This window comes from Xyrauchen texanus, chromosome 39 (genome assembly GCF_025860055.1).
Source record: "Xyrauchen texanus isolate HMW12.3.18 chromosome 39, RBS_HiC_50CHRs, whole genome shotgun sequence".
Classification (NCBI taxonomy): Eukaryota; Metazoa; Chordata; class Actinopteri; order Cypriniformes; family Catostomidae; genus Xyrauchen; species Xyrauchen texanus.
The window spans coordinates 17,731,981-17,759,978 of NC_068314.1; the positions used below are offsets into that span (position 1 = coordinate 17,731,981).

At 40.0% G+C, this 27,998-nt stretch overlaps 1 protein-coding gene across 2 annotated transcripts; it reads left to right on the top strand.

Moving 5' to 3' along the window:
* LOC127632899 (neurturin-like) lies at positions 1-27,990 on the top strand. 2 transcript variants are annotated; one of them, XM_052111726.1, is made up of 4 exons: positions 1-579; positions 1,050-1,355; positions 21,165-21,441; positions 23,958-27,990. In XM_052111726.1, exons 3-4 carry the CDS (start codon positions 21,192-21,194, stop codon positions 24,383-24,385), a joined length of 678 nt encoding a protein of 225 aa, XP_051967686.1. In that variant the 5' UTR covers positions 1-579; positions 1,050-1,355; positions 21,165-21,191; the 3' UTR covers positions 24,386-27,990. The 2 variants fall into 2 exon arrangements, with proteins under 2 accessions (XP_051967686.1, XP_051967685.1); XM_052111725.1 differs by lacking the exons at positions 1-579; positions 1,050-1,355 and adding exons at positions 3,890-3,949; positions 4,429-4,550.
* Positions 27,991-27,998: the final 8 nt, after the last annotated feature.

Sequence of the window (27,998 nt, forward strand, 5' to 3'; positions counted from 1 at the left end):
GTCATCTTGCCGTGGAATGGAAATAAATAGTGTCTCTTTGATTAGGCTGTCAGGACTACTTCATTATGTGTCACACCAGGTAGCAGCTGCTGAAGGCTTCTAATCCTCTGGTGTGGAAAGGATCAAGGAGAAGGTGGTGTTCAGTGTCAGCCAGAAAAAAGGAAACGTTGGACAGGTACATGGCTATGGGTTCGTAATCTCCTTCTGTAATGAGGCGTGGGGATTGTGTCACACACTTGAAGACTCAGCTTTAGATAACAACAGCAAAAGTGATGGAATTCAGGTCTGGAGGGGTTTGAGAGTCCTTCTCGAAGAAGGACAATTTTGGCTTCATGGAAACATATCTGTGCCTCTCTAAGAGAGAGCATGATGAATTTTCGCTTCAATAGGGACTTCAGCAATACCAGTTTCACTCCTGATTCTGAATCATTACAGAGGAATCTGCAGGATAAACATCTTTTTCAAGCGGTATTCTCAGTGATTACATCTTCTAAAGTTGTGTATCAGAAGGGTGTTAGGAAAGAACCTGCACAGTAAACATTCAAAGGACTGTACATGAATAGCTGCTTTTGTAAACAGGTAAAAAAGCTAAATCCAAATTCCTCTTTAATGTTTTTTGGGGTAATTTTTTGCATGTGTTTTCACTTACAGATGGTAGACATATATTTTAATTGCCCGTGTTTGTGTGTAAGTGTAATGTCGGCTGGTAGTTAATGGCTTTCATATCACATTACTCATTATAGGCTGGTTACTCTTCGCAAAAGAGATTTTGAGTAAATTCTTCTATATTTCCTTCTTTTTCTCAATTTTTGTAAAAAATAAAATAAAATGTGACTATACATAACTGACAAATAAAGTAATTAATAAAAGTTAAAAATGTGTTTGCTGGACTTGGCTGACATCTTGAGCACAAAACACTTAATGAGTTGCTGTCACCATTTCAGACTACTTACTCTTCACATAACAGATTATAAGGACAGTCTATATTTTACATTGTTTCCCATTTTTTCAAAAGTCCACTTTATTTATTTATTTATTTGGTCCCATAGATTAATAACCTGGCTGCCTGCAAATGCCTTAAAGCAGAATGGGAATTTGGGGATATTCGTGCTATCAGTATCCCTGGATATCTACAGAAGCTTGTAAGTAAGGAATGCAGTGCATCTCTGGATGAGCCCCCAATTCTTCATAAACACTCTGGAGTGCAGAATTCATCCATATTAGAGTGAGAAAGAGAAACTTCAACTTTCCTTCACTCTTCCAGAGAGAAAGGGCTGGAATATTGGTCAATACCATTTTTATTCAGAGGTCAGCTGAACAGACACGCTGTGGAGTCTGGATAAGCCGGGCAGACGGTAAGAACACATCCTGTTCTTTCAGCTTAACTGCAGCTTAAGAACTGAGATTTTCTCACACACAGTAATGGGCTAAAATGGACAAACATCATTTTTGAATGTTTATTTGTTGTAGTATGATTTCATTCTATTTAGTTTTTTCCAAATAATATCTTTAACTGAATCTGTGAATTTACTGTTTGCAAGAGCAATTTGCAGTCAAGCTTGGTTGAATATCTTTTGGAATCAGGTGATCTGAAATAACAGATAAAATCACCATTGAGGATTTGTCATGTGCATCATTCCTGTGAAAATGGCATAGTCATGAACATCCCAGAATCATCATGAATCGTCTATCTTTGTCCTTCATTTCTAAAACAACTTAAAACAACAACGCCATTCAAACATGCCAGTGTGGTCTTATATGTCCTTCCTGAGAGATAGTTTCTGTTGTGTGGGCTGTAATCTAAATGGCATAAGATAAAGACAGCAACCTCTCTAACACAACTCAGTCCATCTGAGGAGCCCAGAGGAACATGGGCTGAATTCCACCTACACAAGCTAGTAGGATGCATCTTGGTCCCTGAACAGACAGCTAGAAGAAAGGCTTTCCCTCTAGAGGACAAACTCCTGTGGCTGCTCACAGGTTGCCTATGAACACTGTTGATACCTTGCTCACTATTAGGAGGGAACCCCCATTATAAATAAATTATCTTTGGCAATTACAATCTCATAGGCTATATTCACAGTTTGAATAATGTCTGTATGGACAGGCAACTCAAGTCAATCCTCTTCTCTAACTTACTTTAGCCTTGAGTATTATTTGTGCACATAGTGATCAGATTGATCTCATGAAAATGACATGTGATGATGTTTTTGCAAAATGACATTATGTTGTTCATTACATGTAACGCGGTTGTTCCGAAGTGGAAATGTCCACTGTGTGGCACCAAAAGCAAGTTAAATGTTCTCCTGAACATATGCCGTTTTTTTTTCAGATTTTCTCCCCTTTTTCTCCCCAGTTTGGAATGCTCAATTAGCAATGCACTGTCCTCGTGGTGGGGTAGTGACTTCCTCAGTACAGGTGGCAGAGGATGAATCTCAGATGCCTCCGCGTCTGAGACCGTCAAACTGTGCATCTTATCACATGGCCTGTTGACCGCATTGCCACGGAGACATCCTTGCACAACTCACCACATGTCCCACCAAGAGCAAACCACATTATAGTGACCACGAGGAAGTTACCCAATGTGACTCTATCCTCCTTAGCAACCAGGCCAATTTGGTTGCTTAGGAGACCTGGCTGGAGTCACTCAGCGTGCCCTGGGATTCGAACTCGCGAACTCCAGGGATGGTAGTCAGCGTCTTTACTCACTGAGCTACCCGGGCCCCCCAGATTAAGTTTTTAAGGTTAACAGTCTGTCAAGTTTTATAATAATAAAACTTATCTCCCTACCCTACACATTGAACCTAAACCTAACTGATAATTTTATAAAAGCAAATGTGAGATGAAAAACAGACGTGTTTTTTAAGTTTATGCACTATTGAGTTTTAAATAAACAAAACCTACATCCCTACCCTAAACCTTGAACATAAACCCAATTGATAGTGACATAAAAGAAAATGTGAGATGAAAAATGCAATTGCTAAAGCAGCTACATAATTCTGCAGTGCTTTTATGACACCTTAGGCTTGTATCCCAGTCAATCACATTGCAAGTGCTAATCTCTTCTCAGTTGAGCTATACTGTGCAACTTCATTACATTCAAATAAGCATGTAAACATAGTTGGTTATGTAATGCAAGCATTATATTGATCGCCATACAAGTCATGTTCTATAGTAAGTGTTTTGATGTCATAAGATGGTATTGTGAGTGAAACAGAGCAAAAGTTAAGTTGTGGAGGTGAAGGCATGGTCGAGTGTTCATCTGGAAAGAGAGTGAGCGGTAAGGGTTCTCACCTGAGATTAATTCCTGGTAATTGCTTGTTTCTGTGTTTGCAGTGAGAGATGGGGGAAATGAAATGCTATTCCTCCGAGTGTGTGTGTGAGAGAGAGAGAGATCCAAGCCAAAAAGCTGTTTGTGTGTTGGCCAGCTAGAGTTTCTGATGAAAAGCTGCGTTTATGTTTGCCCTTTGTTTTGTTGGAAAACGGATATTATTCTGTCTTTTTTTGTTATCGCTATTAAGCGATCTGGTTTGTTAAAAATAAAAATTGTGTCCAGCATTGGAATCGCCGTCTCCCGCTTCCTCATTCCTTGAACTTGATACACTGGTGCCGAAAGCTGACAAAAAGAGGAAGAGAATATGCTAACATGGAGTCGTTGCCACTGGAGAGTGCCTTCAGGTCCCTGGCCAGCATCCACCAGGCCCAACACCAGGCCCTCCTGGACCTTCGCTTGCAGCAGCATTTTGTTGAATGTCTGTGCCTCTCTAAGAGAGAGCATTTCTCTCACGCTTCTGAATCATTACGGAGGAATCTGCAGGATAAACATATTTTTCAAGCGGTATTCTCATTGATTACTTCTTTTAAAGTTGTGTATCTGAAGGATTTTAGAAAAGAACCTGCACAGTAAACATTCAAAGGACTGTACATGAATAGCTGCTTTTGAAAACAGGTGAAAAAGCTAATTCCACATTCCTCTTTGATGTTTTTTGGGGTAATAGTTTGCACGTGTTTTCACTTACATATATTTTAATTGCCCGTGTTTGTGTGTAATTGTAATGTTGGCTGGAAGAACAGTTAATGGCTTTCATATCACAGTACTCATCATTAGAGGCTGGTTAGTCTTCGCAGAACAGATTTTGAGGATATACTTTCTATATTTCCTTCTTTTTCCCCATTTTTGTAAAAGACTAAATCAAATTTGACAATTCATAACTGACAAATAAAGTAATTAATAAATGGATAAAAGTAATAATTTTTTTTGCTTGACTTTGCAAGTTGGCTGACATCTTGAGCACAAAACACTTAATGAGTTGCTGTCACCATTTCAGGCTACTTACTCTACACATAACAGATTATAAGGACATTCTATATTTCACATTATTTCAATTTTTTTCAAAGTCCACTTTATTTATTTATTTGGTCCCATAGATTAATAACCTGGTTGCCTGCAAATGCCTTAAAGCAGAATGGGGATTTGGGGATATTCGTGCTATCAGTATCTCTGGATATCTACAGAAGCCCCCGATCAAGCAGGGACGTACCAGATACCGGTGAGTGTCAAGGGGGGTTCATACCAAGCCTTGGTGGATTCAGGTTGTAATCAAAACTCCATTCATCAATGATTGGTTCAAAACGGGGCATTGTATGCCAATAATCGGGTGAAGGTGAGGTTTGTGCACAGGGATATTGAGGATTATCTAGTTGTGACTGTCACAATAATGTTCCTGGGACAAAAGCATAATGCTGAGGCGGTGGTTTGTCCTTGCTTCACCCATCCACTAATTTTGGGAACTAATTGGCCTGTTTTTCAATTATTATTGAAAGGTGTGTGGATGGGTCCTGTAAGAAAGTGAATCGGTGTAAAATGGGCGACGCGCTGGCTGGGGAGGTGTGACCTGGGCATCTGCATCCGCATCAGGCTGACGCCAGGGAAGGGGAAGTGTCATCCTCCCCCAACCTTAGGGAATTCCCGATAGAGGATTTCCCTTTAGAGCAGTTGCGAGAAAAAACCCTGAAGCACGTATTTGACCAAGTGATAGTGATTGATAGTCATGCCTTCAGCCGTGCATCGCACTCGCATGTCCATATTTTTCAATGGTAAATTATCAGTTGTATAGAGTGACACAGGATGCTCAGACAAAACGAAAATATGACCCAGTTGTTGATACCAAAGAGTCATCGGGAAATGTTTTTCTAGGCAGCTCATTATAATCAGGACAGTGGCAGGTCACTTGGCACAGGGGAAAACTCTGTTTCTATTGGCCGGGCATTCACGGGGATGTTCCTCGGTGGTGTGCAGCATGCTGTGAATATCAGCTGTGGAATACACCGGCCACTCCCTCATCGGACCATTAGAATGAACAGCATGTGGGCATCGCTATACATTAGTCCTGGTGGATTATGCCACGCGATATCCAGAAGCAGGACCTCTGTGCAACATGTCAGCATGTAGTGTTGTGGAGACACTCTTCAGAATTATCTCCCGAGTGGAGATTCTGAAAGAAATCCTCACCGATCAGGGCATTGCTTTTATATCACGTACACTACGCAAGCTATACAAATTATTTGATTGGTCAAACGATTTAAAAAGACCTTAAAGAATTAGATTTGTATGTTCATGCAAGAAGATGCTCAGAACTGGGATAAGTGGCTCGAACCCCTGCTATTTGCAGTGTGAGAGGTCCCGCAAGCCTCCACTAGGTTTTCCCCATTTGAATCATTATATGGGCGTAAGCCCCGTGGTGTGTTAGACGTCATGAAGGAAAATTGGGAGGAGGGAACTTCACAGAGCAACTCTACACACTGGGGCGATCAGAGAATAATTTACTACAGGTGCAAAGGCAAGGGCATGATTGAGCGTTTGTCTGGAAAAAGAGTAAGAGGTAAGGGTTCTCACCTGAGATTAATTGCTGGTAATTGCTTGTGTCTGTGTTCGCAGTGAGAGAGGGGGGAAATAAAAGGGCCAGTACTCAAAGTGTGAGAGAGCGAGAGCCCAGAGTGTCTGCTGAAAAGCTGTGTTTTTGTTTGCCCTTTGTTTAGTTGGAAAACTGATATTGCTCCAGCTATGTATGTTATTACTACTAAGCGATCTGGTTTGGTAAAAATATTTCATAAACACTCATGTAAAAACTTGTCACATCATGTCAATGATGCAACAGACAACAAGTTGCACATCAACCAAACTTGTTCTCAAAATTCGCTTGCGAATCTTGATAATAAAAGGATGTCGTTTAAGTTATAGAATGTGGTTGACATTCTCAAAACTAACCAAACCGAACTGCATTTAGTACTTCAAACAGGCAACTGACAACCACATTCAGCTGCTGTGAGAACATAGCTTTAGTTTTCAGATTTCATATATGTAAATGACTGCAGTGTCTTATGGTTTGAATGAAGGACCATTTGATTAAACACAGAAAAGCCCAAATGAGTCATTCCATACCTCAACACATCCATCCATCACCATCTAGATTAAATACCATCTGCCCATGGATGTTTATGACAGTTTGCCAATAGAAACACAGCTTCAACTAAGAATGTATTCTGTGTGGACATCCCTTTAGAGATGAGAACAGCATAGAGGGCACTTCTTCAGAGTTCAATCGCCGATAGAGTGGAGGTTTTGTTGTTGTTGTGTTTAAAAGTTCTTAAGAATGAATTCATCTTCAGGCATTCTTCACTCTACTAACCTCTTTTGAGTGGAAAATGGCCATCTTGAGCAATCAATAAGAGTGAATTTCAATGTCTGCAGGATCAATGGAATCGGATTGACAGTGTTTTGATGATGTGTAATTTTTAGCTGGGTAACTTGACCTCACATTCCCCTTTGCACATATCGGTAACACTTTCAATAAGGTTCTATTTGTATTAGTAACTGTAGAAAATAACTTCAACCAAGATTAATAAGTGTTATTAAAAATGTAAAAGCATTTTTCATTGATCTATTGCTATTTTATTGTTCTGTCTAATTGTTCTGTCAATGCAAGTACGAATAAACACTTGGCCAATAAATCTCTTTCTGATTAAAATATTATATTTTGTATTATATTATAAGATTTGGTCAAATTAACTAAAGTCATTACAGTTTTTCCTGTGTCTGTTGAGAGTTTTCATTTTCCCCCAAATTTCAAGATGTTTAAGAGACTTTAAACAAGATGTTCAAGATGCCTCTTGAAGACTAATTAAACCAAATGGTTCCCTCGGGTGCTATTTCAGAGATTTCTTTTTTATTTTATTTTTAAGTATCATTTAACTGGTTTAAACAATGCAGTATGAAACATCTTGTGCATGCATGTCTCATGAATGTTTCATGCATTTGTAATTCATAAACATGATCAGTATAGAGCTCTTATGTTTCTTTCACATCCCTAACCAAAAAAACAAACAACATCCTGAAATTAAGCCATACACCATACAGCTGATAAACATCAGATTGGGTCTATTTAATTTAAGAGGCATCTGTTCATTTTAAGTCAGTGTCTTACTGTAGTTTAGTGTCTGTGAAAGTCCACTTAGCTTAACCCTAGATCTGTGGAGTAACCAAACACAGTGCTGAAAATCACAGGGCAACAAAACACAAGGCCCACAGCAGTAGGCTGACTGATGTTGGACTGTTTGCCCACAGACGGGCAGACTACTGTGTGCCCCATAGCCAGTGTACCAGGCCGACCCGTAACCTCCCTCAACGCTGCTATGAGCATCGAATGACCATTCGGGGACAAGTGGACTGCCCAAACAGTAGGGGCAGGTTAGCCCAGTGGTGCCCTTTCCCTCTTTTTTTTCTTCTTTTTTTTCCCCAAAAGGAGTGACATTTTTTTTACCAACAGGGAAAGGTTACTGCGGCAGATATATGTCACAAAGGGTTACCCATGGGGAACCAGCACATGCGGAGCACCTACCCCAGTACAGGGCTTAGATAGGACGTGTACTGAGCCATCAGCGAGTTTCTCTGTAAACTCATCTGCCACAGGGCTAGGAGGAAGTCGTCCAGGGAAAACATTTTGTGAACACTACTTGGAGTCAAGAGCGCACGGCTTCAGCTCGGTTAAGGTGAAAGTCGCTATACGCAAGCGATACACCCGGCCGACTGTCCCGGCCTTACCTGTTCATTCCTGCTAAGACACGGGACGAAACCGGCTCAACCCAGAGATTGTAGAACCTCGCAAAGGTGTTTGGTGTTGCCCAGCCTGCTGCTCTGCAAATGTCTGTTAGAGAGGCACCACTGGTCAGCGCCCAGGAGGCAGCCACACTCCTAGTAGAATGGGCTCGTAGCCCTGCAGGTGGCAGTACGTGCTGAGCGTGGTATGCCATAGCTATGGCATAAACGATCCAGTGGGCGATCCTCTGTTTGGAGACAGCGCTTCCTTTCTCTGTCTTCCAAAGCAGACAAAGAGCTGCTCAAAGGCACAGGCATGGAGGTTCCAGAGCTCTGGTTGCGGGTGCCAGATGGTGCCCCGTCCCTGAGAAAGAAGGTCCTTCCTCAGTGGAATTTGCCAGGGAGGGGCTGACACGAGGAGCGTGAGGTCCAAGAACCAAGTCTGGGTGGGCCAGTAGGGTGCTACTAGGATGACCTGCTTCTTTCCTGACCTTGCACAAGGTCTGTGCAAGTAGGATCACTGGGGGAAATGCATATTTGCGCAGTCCAGGGGGCTAGCTGCGTGCCAGCGCATCTATACCGAGGGGTGCCTCAGTCATGGCATACCAAAGTTGGCAGTGGGAGGATTCTGGGGCGGCGAACAGGTCTACCTGTGCCTGCCCGATTCGACTCTAGATCAGCTGGACCACCTAAGGGTGGAGTCTCCACTCTCCCTTGCGGGTAACCTGTCGTGACAGCACATCCGCTGTTGTGATGAGATTGCCTGGGATGTGAGTGGCTCAAAGCGACATGAGGTGCTCCTCCTCCTCTAGAGGAGACGGCTGACGAGTAGTGACATATGACAGGAGTGTAAACCGCCTTGATGGTTTATATATGCTACCGTTGTTGTGTTGTCTGTCTGAGCCAACACATGCTTGCCCTGGATCAATGGCCGGAACCTCCACAGGGCGAGCAGTATTGCCAACAACTCGAGGCAGTTGATGTGCCAACATAGCCATATGCCTGTCGGTTGTAACCACGATGTGCCTGAAGACCTGTTCTAGGGGAACACCTCCCGTAGAAATGTGAGGTCACTCCAAGGGCTTAAAAGGCGCTGACAGATTGGCGTGATGGCCACGTGGTGTCCCGTGGTGCAATGCCCATCTCAGGACTTGAGTCTGGAGCCAGTGCTGAAGTGGTCTCATATGCATCAACCCGACGAATGTGGCCACCGCTGAGGATGCCATATGCCCCTGGAGCCTCTGAAACTGTTTTAGTGGAACTGAATGCTGTCTTCTGTCTGAACGCCTTCAAACAGTTCAGCACCAACTGTCCACACTCATTCATGAGACGAACTCCAAAAACGTGAAAAGAGACGCCAGTAGGAGCTTCTCTTGGCGGGTCGGGGCTGTGAGCGGTGCGGCAAGCCCAAAAACCAATCGTCGAGCCACAAGGGTTCAGGGGAGAGCGGAGGGATCCACTCTATCCTGAAACTCACACCTGCCTGGGAAAGCATGTCCATCATCTCCGTGTCCGCCTGTTACTGGGCGACCGCGCCTGAAGAGGGAAGCCCAGCAGAGGTTTCCGCGGCTGACTGGATGAGACCGCTCTCCGATGCTGCACTCGAAAGCTCATCACCTTTGTGGGCACTGAACAAGCGGTCGAACTGACCTGAGACAAGCCGGCCCACTTATCCAGAATCCTAACCAGAGCAAACGAGCGTTCTGGGGAATGGGAGGTCCGTGGGGATTTACCCAGTGGAGGTGGACCCATTGGGGTCCCCAAATCGCCCCGAGTGCTAGCCGCGCTGGCCTCATACCCGTAGTTAGAAGGACTGAGGCAGGAAGCCCCTGTGGTGGTGTGATTTCTTACGAAAGCGAGTCACAACCGCAACGTTGCCATGGTCATGTCCTCGCAATGAGGACATGACACATCCACGAGGATGTCGCCATGTGGGAAGCACCCAGGCACGAAAGAAAGCGATCATGGCCATCTGAAGTCGAAAGATAACGACCGCACCCAGGAATAACACACAAACGGAAGGGCATCTTTAAAAAGATGAGTCTTTTAAAAGACGTCCCATTGTGTGCAGTTCTTTTAGAATATACTCTTTTAGGTTTGAAAAATTATAGAATATACTCTGGTTCTGCCGAAGCACACAGGGGTGATCTCTGCAGTGCACCAGTGCAGAGATGGGAGAAAGCACCCTTTTGTGATTCCAATTTTTTATTGTTTCATCTATTAAATGAAAAGAAAAACTTATACAAACAGAATCAAGATTTAACCCTCACAATTGCCAACAACACCCCAGTGGTCACATAATTATAGACACACAAACAAACAAAAAAACAAAACAACAAAAATATATATATAATAATCACACACATCCACTACACCTCTCTCACCACTGTCCCTCCCTGAGAGCCCTCCAAAAAGCCAGATATTTGCCCCATTTCTCCACAAACAAGTCTAAATTCTCCAGTCTTCTGGATGCCACCTCTTCAAAAGCTGCTACCCTAGGTCACTAAACCCCCTCACAATCCACGCTGAAAGGGGACATATTAATACATTATTTGGGGTTCAGCTATATGTTCAAGGCAACATTTAAATAAAAGTCTGAATTAAACACTCCGGACACTTTTGTCCGCACCGAGTGCATATGCGAAACAACGGGGTGCAACTTAACTACTCCGGTTAGTTTTATAGAAAGGCTTTGCAATGGCGAAATAGGGGCCAGAACTTCCTGTTCAATACAAAACCAGGGAGGGGCTCTCTCAGGTGTAAGAGACCAATGAGTCAAATGTCTGAGACCGAATGCATAACAATAAAACAACACCTTTGTCAATCGGCCTATGTAACTTATTGAAATGTAATCTGGGATGCTTACCATTACAAATGAAGGACTTCGCTGTCCTATCAAATTGCTTGAAATAAGAGAGGGGATACTATTTTGGAATACAACTCTGTGGCAGCGGGGGCGTGGTCAAGCGCCCGTCCGGGAGAGAAAAGCAGTAAGGGCGCTTACACCTGAGCTAAATTATGTCTAACACCTGTCTCTAATTTCAGCAAGCATGGGGAGAGCGGCATAAAAGGCAGCCAGAGGGCCTCCATCGAGAGAGGGAGACTGACGAGAGAATTACTGTGTGTGTGTGTGAATAATATGTATGTTTGTAAAAGTGCTGTTGGCACGTGCAAATTGTGGAAATAAAGAACCTCACCTCCGAGCCACTGCTTCAAGTGTCATCCCTTGGAGGAGATCCTTTACAAACTCATTTTAATAACTTTATCATTCCTAATCATAGATAAATATAATGAAGCCCACCTGCCCACATCGCTCGAAAACCTTTTTATTAAGGGGTCAAAATTACCTCTAACTAAATCAGACATATTTGCTGAGAATAAACTGGCCAAATACTTAATGCCCTTATTGGGCCACTGAAAGCGTCCGGCTGTTACGCCATTTCTGGGCAGAATGCTGCCAGTGCCAAAGCTTCAGATTTACACCAATTGACTCTGTATCCTGAGAACTTAGAAAATGAATTAATAATTCTTTGGAGGCAAGGCATAGTTCTAGTGGGGTCGGAGACAAATAATAAAATATCATCAGCGTAAAGCAAAAGCTTATGAGACACAGCTCCCACCACCACCCCTGGAAAATCATCTTCCCTTCTTGTCGAAGGTGTTAATGGTTCCAGGGCAAGACAGAACCATAATGGTGAAAGAGGTGATACAAATGAAATGCCTAACGTTATAAGAAGAGCTGCGGCCCCGAATAAACCCCACCTGATCTATATGGATTAGAGATGTCATAACTTTACTCAATCGGTTAGCCAGAATTTTTAACAATATTTTAACTTCCAACTGGATCAGGGAAATTGGATGGTAACTTTATGTAACTTCGCTTGGATCTTTTTCATTTTTAAGTATCAGAATGATCCATGCATGTGTCATGATTGGCGGCAGCTTTCCATTCTTTAATGATTCCATATAAACTTCTAGCAAAAGTGGAGCCAATTCTGTAGCATAAGATCTAAAATAATCAGTGGCAAAGCCATCTGGCCCCGGCTCCTCCAAGGTTATCTTAGTCATCCGTTTAGAGAGTTCTAATGGTTCCACAAAGTTTCTAATATCTTCATCAGTAGACAAAGATGTGGAACTATAAAGATCAAGTCAGAATTCTTTAAAAGCATTATTATTATAAATGGCCAAGGTACAAATTTCACCACCAGATGATTTCACTGAGGAAATGTTAGAAAAATACTCTCTCTGCTTTATAAATGTAGCCAAAAGCTTCTCTGCTTTGTCCCCTAACTAAAATAATGACTGTCTTTCCCTGAATAGCCAAAACCCCACCTTTCACAACAAAATAGTATTATATCTGTATTTCAATAGGGTCAATTCTCTGAGGACATCAGATGACATTCTGCACTTCAGCACTGCCACAGCACCTTTAATATTCCCTTCAACTCCACAAGTTCTAATGCTTTGGACTTTTTGATGAATAAGGCATACTGCATGATCTGACCCCTATGAACCACCTTAAGTGCCTCCCAAGCTATGCCAATAGAGGATACTGAGGACCAGGTGGTCTGCATATACTCATTGATTTCAGCCTTAAACATTTGTTGGAATTCAAGATTTTGCAATAGGGATACATTAAAGCGCCAACTATATGATTTCTTTTTCTCTGTATGTGGCAACACCTCTAAACTCACCAGGGCATGATCTGAGACAAAAATATTTCCAATTGAGCAATCCATGACAGATTAAATGAATATCTACTATGAATATCTAATAACTATTCTAGAATAGATCTTATGGATGGATCAAAAAACATAAAGTCCCAAACAGATGGGTTCAAAAGTCTCCAAATATCTGTAAGACCAAGATATTTACACATCCTCTTAAGTGGGTGATGTTGCTCTAGGGGGCTTGCACACTTTTGCTTCACTATGATCAAGGACTGGATTCATCAAAAGTTTAAAGTATCCTCCTAATATTATATCATGAGGGGTGCCAGCGGCTTGCAACATCCCTTCAAGATTAATTTTGATCCCAAAATCAACCTTTGACCCTGAATTTCTGCTAAAACAATAATGACTCTCCTAATTTATTTTTAATCTGTTTGAGACATTTGAATTGTATATGCTTACTTATCAATGTATTGACTCCCCTGCTCTTACTTGAGCCAGCACTAAAGAAAACACGTCCACCCCAGTTCCAAATTGTTCATCTTCCTGTGGGGAAATATGCATTTCTTGAAGAAACACTATATCATATTTCTTACGTTTAAGAAGAGAAATAACTTTCCTTCTTTTTATGGGGTGCCCCAACCCATTCACATTGGGACTAACCATTCATGTTAACATTTGACATTTTTACATGTTAGAAAAAATTTATATTGTGTCAAAAACAAGATTATAAAGACCACATTCCAACATTAGTGCAACAGTCAAACCCCGAACCACGCCCCAAACCAAACAAACAGAAAAATAAAAAACAAGCGCATTAACCACGACAGCACCAACCGGCGTCCATCCCTCTAAACTCAAAAAGTCCATGTACGTCTACAAGTGCCCCAGCGACAACTTTTCTGTCGGATTGCTCAAGTCCAGTGCCTCTATACAAATTTTGTGAGACAGAATTACATAACAGAAGAAAATCGATAAAACAAACTCCAGCCAATAGGCAGAATAAACACAAAGAACGTGTATATTCATCCTTCATATATTTATTTATTCATCATTCATATATTTATTTATTCATTAATTCATTTATTTATGCACCTTGAAAGTATGAAGTAAGTTATAAGAAAGTTTCTGGTTTGCTGTTTGAGATAGTACAGCAAATCAAACTGGCTCCCAGATCAGAGGAGCTCTGAATGCATGAGAACTGCACATAGAAAAGTTGCTTTAAAGTCTTGAGTTTCAGGCCAGGCTTTCACAAGCCAACATCAAAGTTGGTACTGAAGAACTTTACAAATCCAGTCATCATTATTTTATACTTTAATACAGTAATGAAAAGATCAATATTAAATATGTCAGTTGAAGAACACCAGAACGCGCCTTTCTTTTCAAGTCCCACCCAAGATGAAACAACACCCTTGGCAGCAGTTGTTTCCCTGAAGACCTTGAGTTTAAGGAGCATATGCAGTCAAGACTTGTAAAATGTTTAGCTGAAAACAAGGAAATTACATTAACCATGCTTCAACAATCACACAGACATACACAACAGGGACCGCGAGGTAGAGGATGTTTTCTATTTTCTCAGAAGTCTGAGGAACTCGCTCATAGGATAAGTGGCTCTTAGGACACTATTCTAGCATCTTGTAATTTCTGAGAGCCCACTTGACTAGACAATTTATTTTTGATTGTTCTATAAACACAGATCTGCTCAAGTCCACTTCCCTTGAAAAGAATACATTTAGAATGCCATTGCTTCCAAAAGGACCCTCAGAACAATTCTCTGCTTCCTAATAAGGAGACATTGTGCTTAATAGTGTGATTTGTGTAGGGTGTATCCTGGCTGGAGTTCTCACTGTGTCTGAGAATAAAACAAAGAAGAAGTTTTTCTAAATTTAATTTAGGGCTATTAGTTATGTTTTGTTTAGACAAGACTGAAAGAATAGTCTTTAACTTATTGAGTGCTTCTTTCTTCTCTCTTCTCTTTCTACTTCCTCTGTCTGTAACACACTTCCCTGCTGTGAGCAGTATCATGAACAATTATCCATGTAAACCCTTTGTCAATTCCCATTTGCTCCAGGAATAACTACAATTAATACATGTGTTCCAAAAATAAATTAAGCCAGATACATTTTTTTTAAGCTTTGATATCACTGTTTGGTCACAGCATGTGAATCATTTTTACACGTTTCCTGATAATTTTACCCAGGAGTATGGTGTTGCTGAAGCCATGCTCTACTAGTTGACCTAGAAAGAAAGAAAGAAAGAAAGAAAGAAAGAAAGAAAGAAAGAAAGAAAGAAAGAAAGGAAAGATTGAAATAACTAACAGCAAGAATTTCTGCCACACACAGCTGCCATGACATTAGTTGGTCCGAAAGAGAAAACTGACTCTAGAAGAAGACTCTACTACCTGCTATAGCAATCCTGAGATTGCCAACTTGTGTTGCGTAACTTGTGGTACTTGCATTATAAATTGTGTTCTGATACATTTCAGAGTGCAATAATGCATCAGGATAAGTTTTTAAAAAAGAGTTTTCACTGCATCAGAGAATGATACAAATCTAATGATTTCAATGGGATGGTGCATTGCAAGTACACTGAGTGAAAACACAGGGATTGTGAAACTGGTAGAACATGATGCTAGCAATGACAAGGTCATGGGTTTGCTTCCCAGTGAAAACACAATCTGATAAACTGTATACCCTGAATGCACTGTAAGTTGCTTTGGATAACTTGCATCTGCCAAATGCATAAATATTAAGGTAAATGTAAATGAAAGGGATGTTACTTCATTAGACCAAGTTGAGAAAATGTTTTTCAGAGGCTGATCCAGTTGTGCTTTCAGAAATTTCACTGGCACTTTCCACACCCTCAAAATGCAGCTTACACATTCCCATCCAGCAAAAGCTATGTCAGAGCTTTCTCAAGGATTTAAGCATCCTATAATTGAAATGTTTAGCCACAAGTGTGAGCATTCTCTCAACTCTTTCCCCTCCCATAAACATTTGGCATTGTAAAGGCTTGTTTACAATGACCCAACAAACACCAACAGTTGGTGAAAATTATAGTTATTCCTCAACTTTCTAAATTCACATGAAAATATTTTAAATTTTGCTGTTTGTTGGGGCAATGGGAGCCAGCCCTTAGATGTGCAAGTCCCTCAGATGTTGTAGTATTTTTTGTAATCACATTTTAAAAAAATTGGCCCACAAAAGAATATTGAAACAAGTGCACATTTATCATCATAGCATAATTTATTTGATTTCTTTTTCACACTCTTCTTTTTAAAAGGGGTTAGGTACTACTGTCTTAAAAGCTGCATGTTTTATATAATGGCACATCATATATTAACAAACAGAACATCAAAATATTGGCAGGATAATTATGACAAAGTCCAAACACAAGCCTTGTAGGTCCACATCTTCCTCCTTTCAAGTTCTACTGGGCCAGACCAAGAGTATAGTGCACTCTAGTAACACCTGGTGAAGTGTTTTGAGAGAGTACTGTCTGCTGAAGTTCTTATTCTCTTTAATATAGGAATTTCCTGATTTCACCTTCTGAATTGTTTGGTACCCCCAGTCCCTATTGGACATTCTTACAAGATCTTACAGAAACTAGATCAATAAAGTCTATAACAATTCAGTGTTTTAAAGGCAAGAATACCAAAGGCACATCTATTGGCATGAGCAGTTACAAGCATATGGCATGAATGTTCCTTGTTTTGTTATGTGACGAGCAAAAGGACCAGCTGTGTGTTTCTATATGTTACATTTGCAACAAAGGAAAAGACACTCAATTTAAAGAGGTCATGACATTAGAATTCAAAATTTCCTTGATCTTTTGACATAAGAGGTCACTGTACTATAAGTTTCAGAACTTATAACTTCCTCCTCACTGCAAAAAGAGCATTTGTTGAATGCTTTCTCCACATTGTAATGTCACACTGGCAGACATTAGCATCTGACCACCTCCACGATCACATACTTTGCCTTTTCACTTCCATAGCCCCGCTCAGTAGCGATTAGCAGAGTGAGCATTCAGTCAAGGGCAGAGAGCCATTCATAACAGTACACATTTACTATCAAGTCTTAAAGGAGATGCAGCATCAAAACCAAGCATTTCTGACAGAGGGTCAAATTGAGGGTGAAGGATATATATATATATATATATATATATATATATATATATATATATATATATATATATATATATAGATTTTTTTTTTTAATATATGACTGTTTTTGTACATAAAACTGTACTAATATTATAAGTAAACCTAAAGGAACATATTAAAATAATTAAAAAAATGGCATACCATGACCCCTTTAATACAAAAAGCCTAAATTAATCAATTTTATGTGTTTAATCAGGCTAATGTTAAAATCAAGGTGAATAGCACTAACAAAAATTAGTTGTTAATAACACTAGTTTTATTCCATCATAACCACGACGCATCTGCCGACCTGCTCTAGGGGAACCCCTGTCCGTAGAAATGCTTGGTCGGTCCAAGGGCTGAACAGACATCAGCAGACCGGCGTGACGAGCATGCGGTGTGCCCCGTGGCTCCATGCCCATCTCGGGACTCGATTCTGAAGCCAGTGTTGAAATGGTCTCATATGCATCAATCTGAGGGGCGTGACTGCCGCCGAGGATGCCATATGCCCCAGAAGCCTCTGAAATTGTATCAGTGGGACAGGTATTTTCCATCTGAATGTTCTCAGACAGTTTAGCACGGACTGCACACGCTCACTCGTGAGGCACGCCATCATCGAGACTGAGTCTAACTCCACGCTGAGAAAAGAGATCCTCTGAACCAGGGAGAGCTTGCTCTTATCCTAGTTGACCCACAGCCCAAATCGGCTGAGGTTCCTGAGCACCAGGTCCCTGTGTGCACACAACAAGTCCCACGAGTAAGCTAGAATCAGCCAGTCGTCGAGATAGTTGAGGACACTAAGGCCCACTTCCCTTAACGGTAAGGCAACCTTCGTGATGGCGCGAGGTGACAGGGACAGACCGAAGGGGAGGACTTTGTACTGGTATGCCCGGCCCTCAAAAGCTAACCGTAGGAAGGGCCTGTGATGAGGTAAAACCAAGATGTGGAAGTACGTGCCCTTCATGCCGTGCTGAGTCCGGGGGCATCGAAGCACTTACCTGGCTCCATATACCCACCGTAGGAGCAGTCTGGGATGGGGGAGGAGGGAAATTGTCCTCGCGGCCTGTCGCGACCATCCTGTGGCAGGCATGATTTTGCCACAGCGCTAAACCTGCCATAAAGGAACGGTGCCCAGCGGTCGTGATAACAACGGATGTGGATACCGAATGTGTGACCCAGGAAGTTAGGGAACCACCCTTTTGCTGAAAATGTGGGTACTGTAGCCTCTTGGGGGTGAGGCAAAATCAACAGAATAGGTAAATAATTATTGTCCGCCTGGCCCTCCACCGGGAGATGGAGTGGTGTGCTTACCAGCTGCTGTGCAGCGGGTTCCTGGCTCGCCCGTCTCAGGGGCGCTTTGAAGCCTTTCTTGGGTTCTTAGCCATTGGCCGTGTCGGCGCGTCAGGTTCGGGTTTCTTTTTAAGGCCTGTGCAGATCTCTAGTCTAGACTTAAACTGAGAGAGTGTGTCTGCGTCCCGAACACTGCTAGGAAGACTATTCCATAGTTTAGGAAATTGATCTCCCTCCTTTTTTGGATTTTGATATTCTCTGTATTGTTAGCAGGCTGGAAAGTTGCGATCATAGTGAACATGATGGATTATAGCAGGTCACTTAAGTACTGTGGAGCTAAACCATTCAAATCTTTGTAAGTAATTAAGAGAATTTTTTAAAGAAAGATTAATTAGTAGAAATTTCTAGCCATTCAATCTTTGATATCATATATATACACTCTGCTAGTTTGGAAAATTGTGAAATTTCAATGGGATTTGAAGAAAAATAAAGTTGGGTATCATCAGCATAACATTGAAAACTAATTCCATGGTTCCTGATAATGTCTCCCAGGGGAAGCATAAATACATCAACTTGTGTTTTATGCCATATTACTAGGACTGTAATAGAATATTAAAAGCCATTAGATCTTTGAAATAAAAATATTATGAGTAAATTTTTACCCCAAAATTATGAATTTCTGTGGTATTTATGGTGGCAATTTCTCACCCTAGAGCATTGTAGTGGAGCCAAGTCTATGTCACCATCACTTTTTATGAACCAATGCACAATTATTAATATATGTTATTTAAAAAAAGACAACTTTGAAGCAATGAAGTTGCTAAACGTTTATCTATATAACCTTTATTGATTGTCAAGTTCCTATTCATTTTGACTGATGGTGTTTCTAGGAAAGGGAAAAGAAAGTCCTTTTTATGTAATTGTTTTTATATCATACGTGAATCCTGTAAAATCAGACAATTATGATTGCTGATGATCACCTGTTGATTAATTACTGCTCATATTTGACATATGACAATGATTACTTTATAGAGTTTATATTGGAATACATTGTAGATGATTGTAAGAGTGCATATTAAGTTTTAATATAAGGTGTATTTTAGGCTTGTTAAAAGTAAAAGTCTCATATTACGCACCAAATCTTAATTTTTGGTTGGGATTTTGGTTGCACTATAAACTGCATCAGGTATTTTGTTCACTTTGAACTTTATTCATTTGTTGCCTCTGTCTGTGCACTTCACAGTACGGACAGACAAATAATTTTTTTAATGTTAAGAAAGTTTTTAAATCGGTTTATTTAAGTATTGGCAAAAGGTCAACCTCTTCTTTGAAGTACCATGAAGTGCAATGGAAAACCATGGAAAATGAAAATGGTATTCAGTATTATTCACTAGCATGAAATATGGTTTGTATTGGGTCGAGATTTTCTTGATATTTAACGTAACAGAGTGCTTTAAAAGGCCTCTAATCCTTAAAATGTCTCACTCACAAAATAAACTTACCTGTTTGAAGTGTGTCTGAGTGAGCAAACAAGGTAAAATAAATCTTTATGTGGATGAAGGGAAATCACAGAAGAAAATCTACTGATATAGTTTTCATGTGTGCATTGTAAAATAGCCAAAGGAGAACGTTGTAATCTGCATAACACAATGAATTGCGTACATGCACTCTGTTTTGGTTGGAATTCCCTATTTCATCCCCATCTGAAATGTTGAAATAGTAAAACAATAAACTTAAGCACTTGTGTGTTCTTGACACAGATGATTTTGGCTGTATGGCATCGTGCCTGCTTGGACAATCCACACCTGTGAGTGCTTGGAGCCCTGCAACCGGAATGAGATCAACAGAGGAGCAAAAAACGTTGTGGATGGCAAAACCACTTGTGCAAACATCTGTGAATGAAATCTTTGAAAGAACAACTTGGTTTGCACGAGACTGCTCATTTGTAGTTGAGTGTTTTAGAAAACACAATAAAGATGTTAAAAGTTTGTTTGGCGTTTGTTAGTTGGCAGACTTTTAGGGAACGATTGAGCCCTGTAACTGTTAGATTACTAACCTTGGAACCATTTTTGAGAATAGCAGTGTCAAACATCAATGTCAGTTATTGGTGCAGCTGGTTGAAAATGTGTCCAAATAATAGAAAAGATAAAAAAATAATGAATCTCAACGCTGATTTGAACAACATCCCAAATGTGTGATTACAAAATCGTAGATTTAATACCAGGAAAAGCATTTTTGGGAATTATTTATTGCAGTACTTGCAAGGAAGTACTGTATATATTCCTCAAACATTAGGGTTTGTTCTAAACCCAAAGTATTACACTTCTTAGTGGTCTAAGCACATAACTGGTAATCTGCTATCTGTTAATCAGAAGGACGCTGGTTCAAGTCCCACACCCACCACCATTGTGTCCTTGAGCAAGGCACTTAACTCCAGGTTGCTCCAGGGGGATTGTCCCTGTAATAAGTGCTCTGTAAGTCGCTTTGGATAAAAGCGTCTGCCAAATGCATAAATATATTTACATTTATGCTAGCCAAGCTGATGGAGACAAAGCGAGCACTAGCATCTGCCAGCAGGAGGTCGTTAATCCCATGACCGCCGGGAGTCCCTGCTGAGTTAATGACTTCAAAAACTGAAAAAGCACATCAGGGTTGCCGAGGTAGCTTTACAGTATATGACAACTCTATATCTATATCTGTTTTTTGTAACCCTTTAAAACTATTTAAAATCTCCCCACTTTTGTCTCTCCACTTACGTCATTGTAACATTTGCATGCTGAATTGCCAAATTTCCTGACTACATGAAACAGAGCGGCTTTCATGTAACATTTCATCTTCACAAAAAAGCCTGAAACCTTACCTAAAACTTGAATAGTATTATTTTGCTGAACTGGTAAATCCATTAGCAAATGCAAAACTAGTTTTGTGGTATGTATCATGGGTCTCACACATGTTTGTTTTGCAGGGACCCAATGCTTTTCCTCAATCTAAGATGAAGTTATGGAAGTTTGCTGCCATCGCCCTGATTCTCTGTGGTGCTGCAATCCACCTTATCCTGTTTAAAGCCACACGCTCTTCCAGAGCCCCGCCTCTTCCTCCCCACAACAGAGCTTCATCCTCATCTCTGTTATCATCATCGTCGTCCTTATTTTCACCCTCCAACTCCTCAGCTTCCGCTGGGTCAGGTGGGAGGCAGCGGAGAGTCAGATCAGCTGCAGAAGAAAACTCTTTTGTCTCAGAATGTAAGACAGAGTTTTTATAATATGACAGATTATCCTCTTGTCTTGTAGTTTTTACAAAAACTGTTGAATATCCCATGAGAGAATTCAATTTTTCTATCTTGACGGTATCAAGCTAATGTAAGCAGTTTCTGCATCACTAGTGACACCAAACAGAATTACAAAAAAACATTCTCAAACACTCCCTCCATCTCCCAATGTTCAGACAACCCCACCCCAAATTCCCACCATAGTTAGGGAACTGCTTGGTTAAAATGCAGGGCTCTATTTTCGTGAGCACACAAAGCGCAGTGCTACGTGCTACGACCGTACGCAACGTCTTATCCAATTTTCGTGAGAGCGCTAATTCTAAGTGCTAAGTGTCCGCGCAATCTGTGGGTGTATGTGTGCAAACTGTGGGTGTATTGTATGGTAGTGAAGTGGCAAAAAGCGCAATTTCCATTTTCCTGAGAAATAGGTTGTTACTCTAAGACGTTTCAAAACCATGTCTTATCTCAGCGCAAAGTTTAAACTCAGTCCCTGCATTTGCAGTTTGGAGATTCCACCTGCAGGTGGTTCATGTCCAAGTTCTGAAAATATTGTGGACCATCAAAATAAGTCTCTGGCAATCACTGCCAATTTTTATTAAACAAAAATGTATGAGAGTTGTGAGATGTGGGTCATGGTTTATTTTTCAATTATAATTATTGTTATATTTACAGTTGTATTTATGATCTAATTTATATTGGTATTTTTCAACCTATGGTCGTAGAGAGATTTTTATTTCACTGCAAAAGTGACTGGTGGAAGAAGATGGAGAGGGTGAAATGTTTAGATTTGGTATGATTTTATTGCTTTGTTATTTTGATAATATTTTCATTTAGATGGAAGTGTAATTCGAATTTAGAACAAATTTTTGGTTTAATTTTGTGTGTTTAAATAAATGAATAAAATAAAAAAAATCTAAATCGAACGGTAGAAGCAAATTGCATACTGATACAATCACTGTTAATACTAGCCATTATTTATGTGTCAGTAATTAATAATACTTACATTCTCTATATTTTAATGGAGCGTACATCTAAATCCTGACGAGAATCAAATTTAATGCATTTAAAAGAAGCCTGTCACTGTCATAGAAATATGCCTGAAATTTATCAAGAATGCAGTTTATGCACAAAATAATGTAATTTTCAATTCATCTTTTTCATTGCAGACCATCCATTTACACTACCAACCTCTTATGAATGTGCTGTCTTTGTTTATATAATTGGTGCTTGAGGGAATGGTCTATATAATAGGATATGAAATAAAAATGCACTCGATCCAACCTATTAGCGATCTGCATGCTCGATTTCACCAAATCCACTTGCGCCTAGACTTAGCGCATGCTTGCATGAAAATACCAAAACTTCATGGCCATGCCCCTTGACTTTGTGCTTATGACTTAGGGCATTGGTTCCCAACCTGGGGTCCGCGCCCCCCTCAGGGGGGCGCCAGAGTTCACAGGGGGGGCGCGGGAGCGGATATGCTTTGAGGTGAATAAAGATGCATAAAATGTTCCACTAATAATTTTATATAAAAATATTTTTTCAAATAAAAAAAATAAAAAATCATATGCTTACAATGCCAAGATAAGGCAGTCAAAAATTATCTCTTATATAAAATAATTATTTAAATTTTGCGCACACACCGTCACTTGCCCAGTGTGCTTGTTGTCATAGTAACGGCAAAATGAAAAGGAAAATGGCAGAGAAACGTAAATGCGGTGATTCTTCATCAGAGGCGAAGAAAAAGTTAAGACACTATGACAAAACCTACATACATTTTGGTTTTATTGAAGGCCAAGACAAGTCTCGGCCAGAATGTGTCTTTTGTGATGAAAAACTGGCAAACGACAGCATGAAACCAAGCAAGATGAAAAGACATTATGATTAGCCTTGTAAAAAATAAGGATCTGTGCATGCATGCATATAAGTAGGCTACATACAGCATTCTACCGTGCATATTTAACATTACGTCATAACATTCAGTGTTCTATGTTTATACACAAAATCCTGAAAAAAAAGAGAAACAACTGCGTTTTACTAGTTGTGTAAAAATGAAAATATTAGGCTAAAAGGAAACATTTGAAGTTGAAAGGAACATTTCCTGTGTATTCATGTAATAAAATGTCATTAAAAACTTAAAACTAAATTGAGTTACTATACACAGTGTGTGTGTGTGTGTGTGTGTGTGTGTGTGTGTGTGTGTGTGTGTGTGTGTGTGTGTGTTTATGTGCATAGCATTAATATATATATATATATATATATATATATATATATATATGGGGAGGGGTCACGGATTGTTAAATATGTCCAAAGGTTGGGAACCACTGACTTAGGGCACCCAGAACTCACAGTTTACATCAGATTGTCATATTTGATTCATCTGTTCTCAGTGTGAATGAAAGTGCCAGTTACATAGGTATCAATTCAACAGTTTTATTGTCTTGACATTCTAAACTTGGTTTCCTCTTCTTTCTTTTTTTTCAATCTCAGTCATGGAGATGTTCCAGAGCTTCACAGAGGGTGAGCTGAAGCAGGTGATAGGGACGCTGGTGGAGAGAAAAGCCCGTAGAGAAGCCCAACAAAGCAAAAGGACTAAACGTGCAAAAAAGCAGACCAAACCGTGCTCGCTTCGGGAAGTGGAAGTGACGGTCAGTCAGCTTGGGCTTGGCTACGTCAGTGACGAGACTATAGTCTTCCATTACTGCAGCGGGAAGTGTTCCGCTAGCCGCAGAAACTATGACCTTGCGTTAGCATTTATGAAACGCTCAAGGCTGCTCACCAGGGAACAGAGGGAGAAGGCTCGCCACAGCCCCTGCTGTCGGCCCACCGCGTACGAGGAGAACATCTTCTTCCTCGATAACTCTTATCGATACAACACAATTCACGAGTTTTCAGCTCAGGAGTGTGGATGTGTCTGACATTGAGTGTCAAAACTCAACAAATACCCAAACATTTAGAAGACATAAAAGGACAAAAAATAAAAACACCAAACGGAATGGCAAAAATAATGATCAAATACTGTTTTCAAGCAGGTTTCCTTAACATTGGTTAAGCAAAAGTTGCTCAGCTGAGGCTCGGGATGCTCAAACAAACAGACACATTTTTTATGGAATTATTTCTGCACATAAAGCTGCAACAGAAACATAGTTGCATCTGGAATTCTTTCTCTCACATGTGCTTAAAGCACAAAGAGCTGACAATGTGTGTCTTTGCCTTCGTGAGAAATATTGAGAAACTAACACTGTATTAGGACTGTCAGAGACTTATGCCAGTCCATATGAAGAAAGACTGAAAACGTAATAAGCAAACATGATCCATTGTTCCAAATGAGATGCTGCTGTCTATCTTGTTTATACTGTCTTCATAGGTCTATTTCAAATAGCTTGAAATGTTGGATGGATGCTGAGTTGTGTATCATCAGAGCATTGGTAAACAAAGCAAAGGCACAATGGCACACCCAATCAAGTAAACATCCTCATTCCCCTTTAAGGAAGTGATCCCAATATTTATTTATTTGATATATATATATATATATATATTTGGCTAGACATCAGTTCTTTATGAAACATTACTACAATTTCGAGGTTCTCCAGGTTTTTATTTTGTATTTTTTTGTTTCATGCGTTGGAAATGTCTGAATTGTCCTTTTCCAAAAATTTTGAAACATGGTTTTGCAAAAACAGGCATACTTTGCCTTCAAAAAGGCACTGAGATCTTTGAGCTGTTCCTCAGAAAATGTCACCTAAAACAGCTTAGAGGAACTATATGTCCTGAGGTGCGAAAGCAATGTACTAGTCCCGGGAAAAGTATATCTAAAACGGTCTTTAGTACCACCAGTGGAAAGGGCCTAGAAGGAAGAAAATCAGCAGCTCTCACTGCATCCCTTCCAGAAGCTGAAGGGTCCTCTCATTGTCAGATGGCTTTCATCCCTACAAACACCAACTTCAGTCATCTCTCTGTTCTTCACAGAAAATGACTGCTGAAACTTTGGACACAGTCAAGTCATTTTTATTTATATAGCACCTTTCACAACACACATCGTTTCAAAGCAGCTTTACAGAAAATCATGCATTAACAGAAAATGATACAGTAATATCTATAAAGTCTCTATAGAGTCATCATTGTGTAGTTTGATTAAATACAATTATGAAGTGTTTATAAAAATTAGTAATTCAATTATAATTTTATTTAGAAACCCAGTGAGCAAACCGACGGCAACTGTGGCAAGGAACACAAAACTCCATAAGATGTTGGTTAATGGAGAAAATAACCTTGAGAGAAACCAGACTCTCTGTGGTGGCCAGTTCCCCTCTGGCTAACAACATTAATATTATGCCAATATTAGTTATTTATATGCAATGGTTTAAAATTAGTAAACTAAGTAAGTGTTAAAGGACAGTGTTTAAACAAATATTTTGTATGAACTGTAAGATTAATGTCTAATGTCTTTGAAGTTCATCCTGGATTATCTGCAGAAGTTCACATTGATGTATTGTCCTTTGATAGTTGGCTGATGAAGGCTATTGATGGCAATTTATTAAGAGTGTTTCCATCAATAGACAAAGGTGATGCAGGCTGAGATCAGTGAGGTGCTTCGCAGTTCATTCAGCCGTTAATTTTGGTGAGGTCTATCCTAAATCCTAGGTTCAGGCAATGGCATATGAAGTATCCCATGTCTTATGGTTGGAGTTGGCATCAGTTCATCCTCTGAGGTCCATCGTAATAGAGCTTAGAGCAATATTCACAGCAATCATGCTAAAACTGAAATGTCTATGTCTCTGCACAGGACATAAGCTGTTGTACTAGTCAGAACCAGTTATATTGGCGTTTAAAGGTAACCTCTCAGAAGGAGTGCGTGTATTCTCAGAGTTGTGGCAGGAAATCCCTGCACGATGTCGTCCCTTAGTTAACCTGACCAAATCCACTTTATTTGTGTAAATCCAATTGCAGATGAATCTAATCCACTTAGCTTCTGTCAATCCCACATGGCCAAAAATATTGAGAACTAAAGTGGGAAGAACATACCTCTATGTTCCTATGTGCATGTCATGCCTCAACCTGCAAAAAATATTGAACGAGGCTAGAGACTTTATATAAAACTGTGTCCTGACTTTAACCCTACACTGGGCTGAAATACTCTCCTGTAATCAGGCAGTAGACAAGCATAGTTTAGGGTGACTTCATGTTGTCATGTTTTAGCCCTCTAGCCAATAATGTTTGTGATGACTTCAAAATTATGCTACTACAATATAAAATGTACTACATTGGAATTGCAACTCCAGTAAGACACTTGCATTGGCATGATGTCAACTTTCAGACTACAAATCTGATGAAATGACACACACCAATCACTTCACCATTGTTTTCTCTGGGACCAGGAAAATAATTCGTTTTTTAATGAACTCACATCTATGGCAGACCGACTCATCTAAATGACAGTTAAAGATGCTGTTTTGCACTCAGCAAGCAGATGATTGACCCTTTAAGCCGCATGTAAGTCTAATCATTAGAGCACTGATGTAATTACAGGAGAGGACTTAAGCTCTCACAAGCACCCGGCCTTAAAACTCATCAACCTATGTGCTTACAAAGGTGTATACAATTTGTGCTACTGTAACAAATGTAATAAAAATGTATGCACACACATGTTGGTGTGGCTATCCTTATGAGGACTCTCCAAAGACATAATGATTTTTATACTGTATAAACTATAGATCCTATCCCCTAAAGGGTCTCCTAACCCTCACAAAAAACGTTCTGCATTTTTACATTTTCAAAAAAACATAATTTAGTATGTTTTTTAAGTGACTTGAATTATGGGAACACTAGAAATGACCTCATAAGCCACATTTATAGCATAATACCCTTGTAATTACCAGTTTGTTACCTAAAAAATGTCCACCCTAAACCACCCTAACCCACCCACACGCGCAAACACACACATTTTGTTTTTTATATTGTTTATATATACATACATACACACACACACACAGGTATATATCAGATTTAGAGATTTGTGCAATAAACTCCTGTACTTTGACATAATGCATAATGCATGGTATATGGTTGAAAATTTGGCTAGCTTGCTGAAATAGAAATACTGCTATGAAGTGGTCATTTCACCCTAGAAGATATATCATACCCTCCTTTATCCACGTTTTTGATCAAATATCATATGGAATTAACTCATGGTGCAAAACGACATCTATCTACTTTCCAATAATAGATTCAAAAAATAACATGTTTTAACTATTACAATATTTTTGGGAGTGATTGCAGTCACCAAAGAGTTTATCTGACCTCAGTTACCACCCACAACCTGACACAGCCTTTCATTTCGAGCACTGTTGGACCCGGTTGACCAACTGCAATAAACATTGATGCAATGCATCTATATAACAATTTATGTATATTTATTAAAGTAATGGTTTGTTAATTTATTCAAATGTAGAATCACTGACTTAACAAGAACATATTATTTATTTTTATTTTTGTGCCAAATGTATTATATTCAATATATAAATGTTTAAT

What these genes read in the sequence shown, in the direction of transcription:
- LOC127632899 (XM_052111725.1), top strand. Translation starts at nt 4,467, where the DNA reads ATGGGGATTTGGGGATATTCGTGCTATCAGTATCTCTGGATATCTACA. An exon ending in CAGGGACGTACCAGATACCG is followed by an intron (nt 4,551 to 21,164) that starts GTGAGTGTCAAG and finishes TTTGTTTTGCAG; the next exon opens with GGACCCAATGCTTTTCCTCA. An exon ending in AAACTCTTTTGTCTCAGAAT is followed by an intron (nt 21,442 to 23,957) that starts GTAAGACAGAGT and finishes TTTCAATCTCAG; the next exon opens with TCATGGAGATGTTCCAGAGC.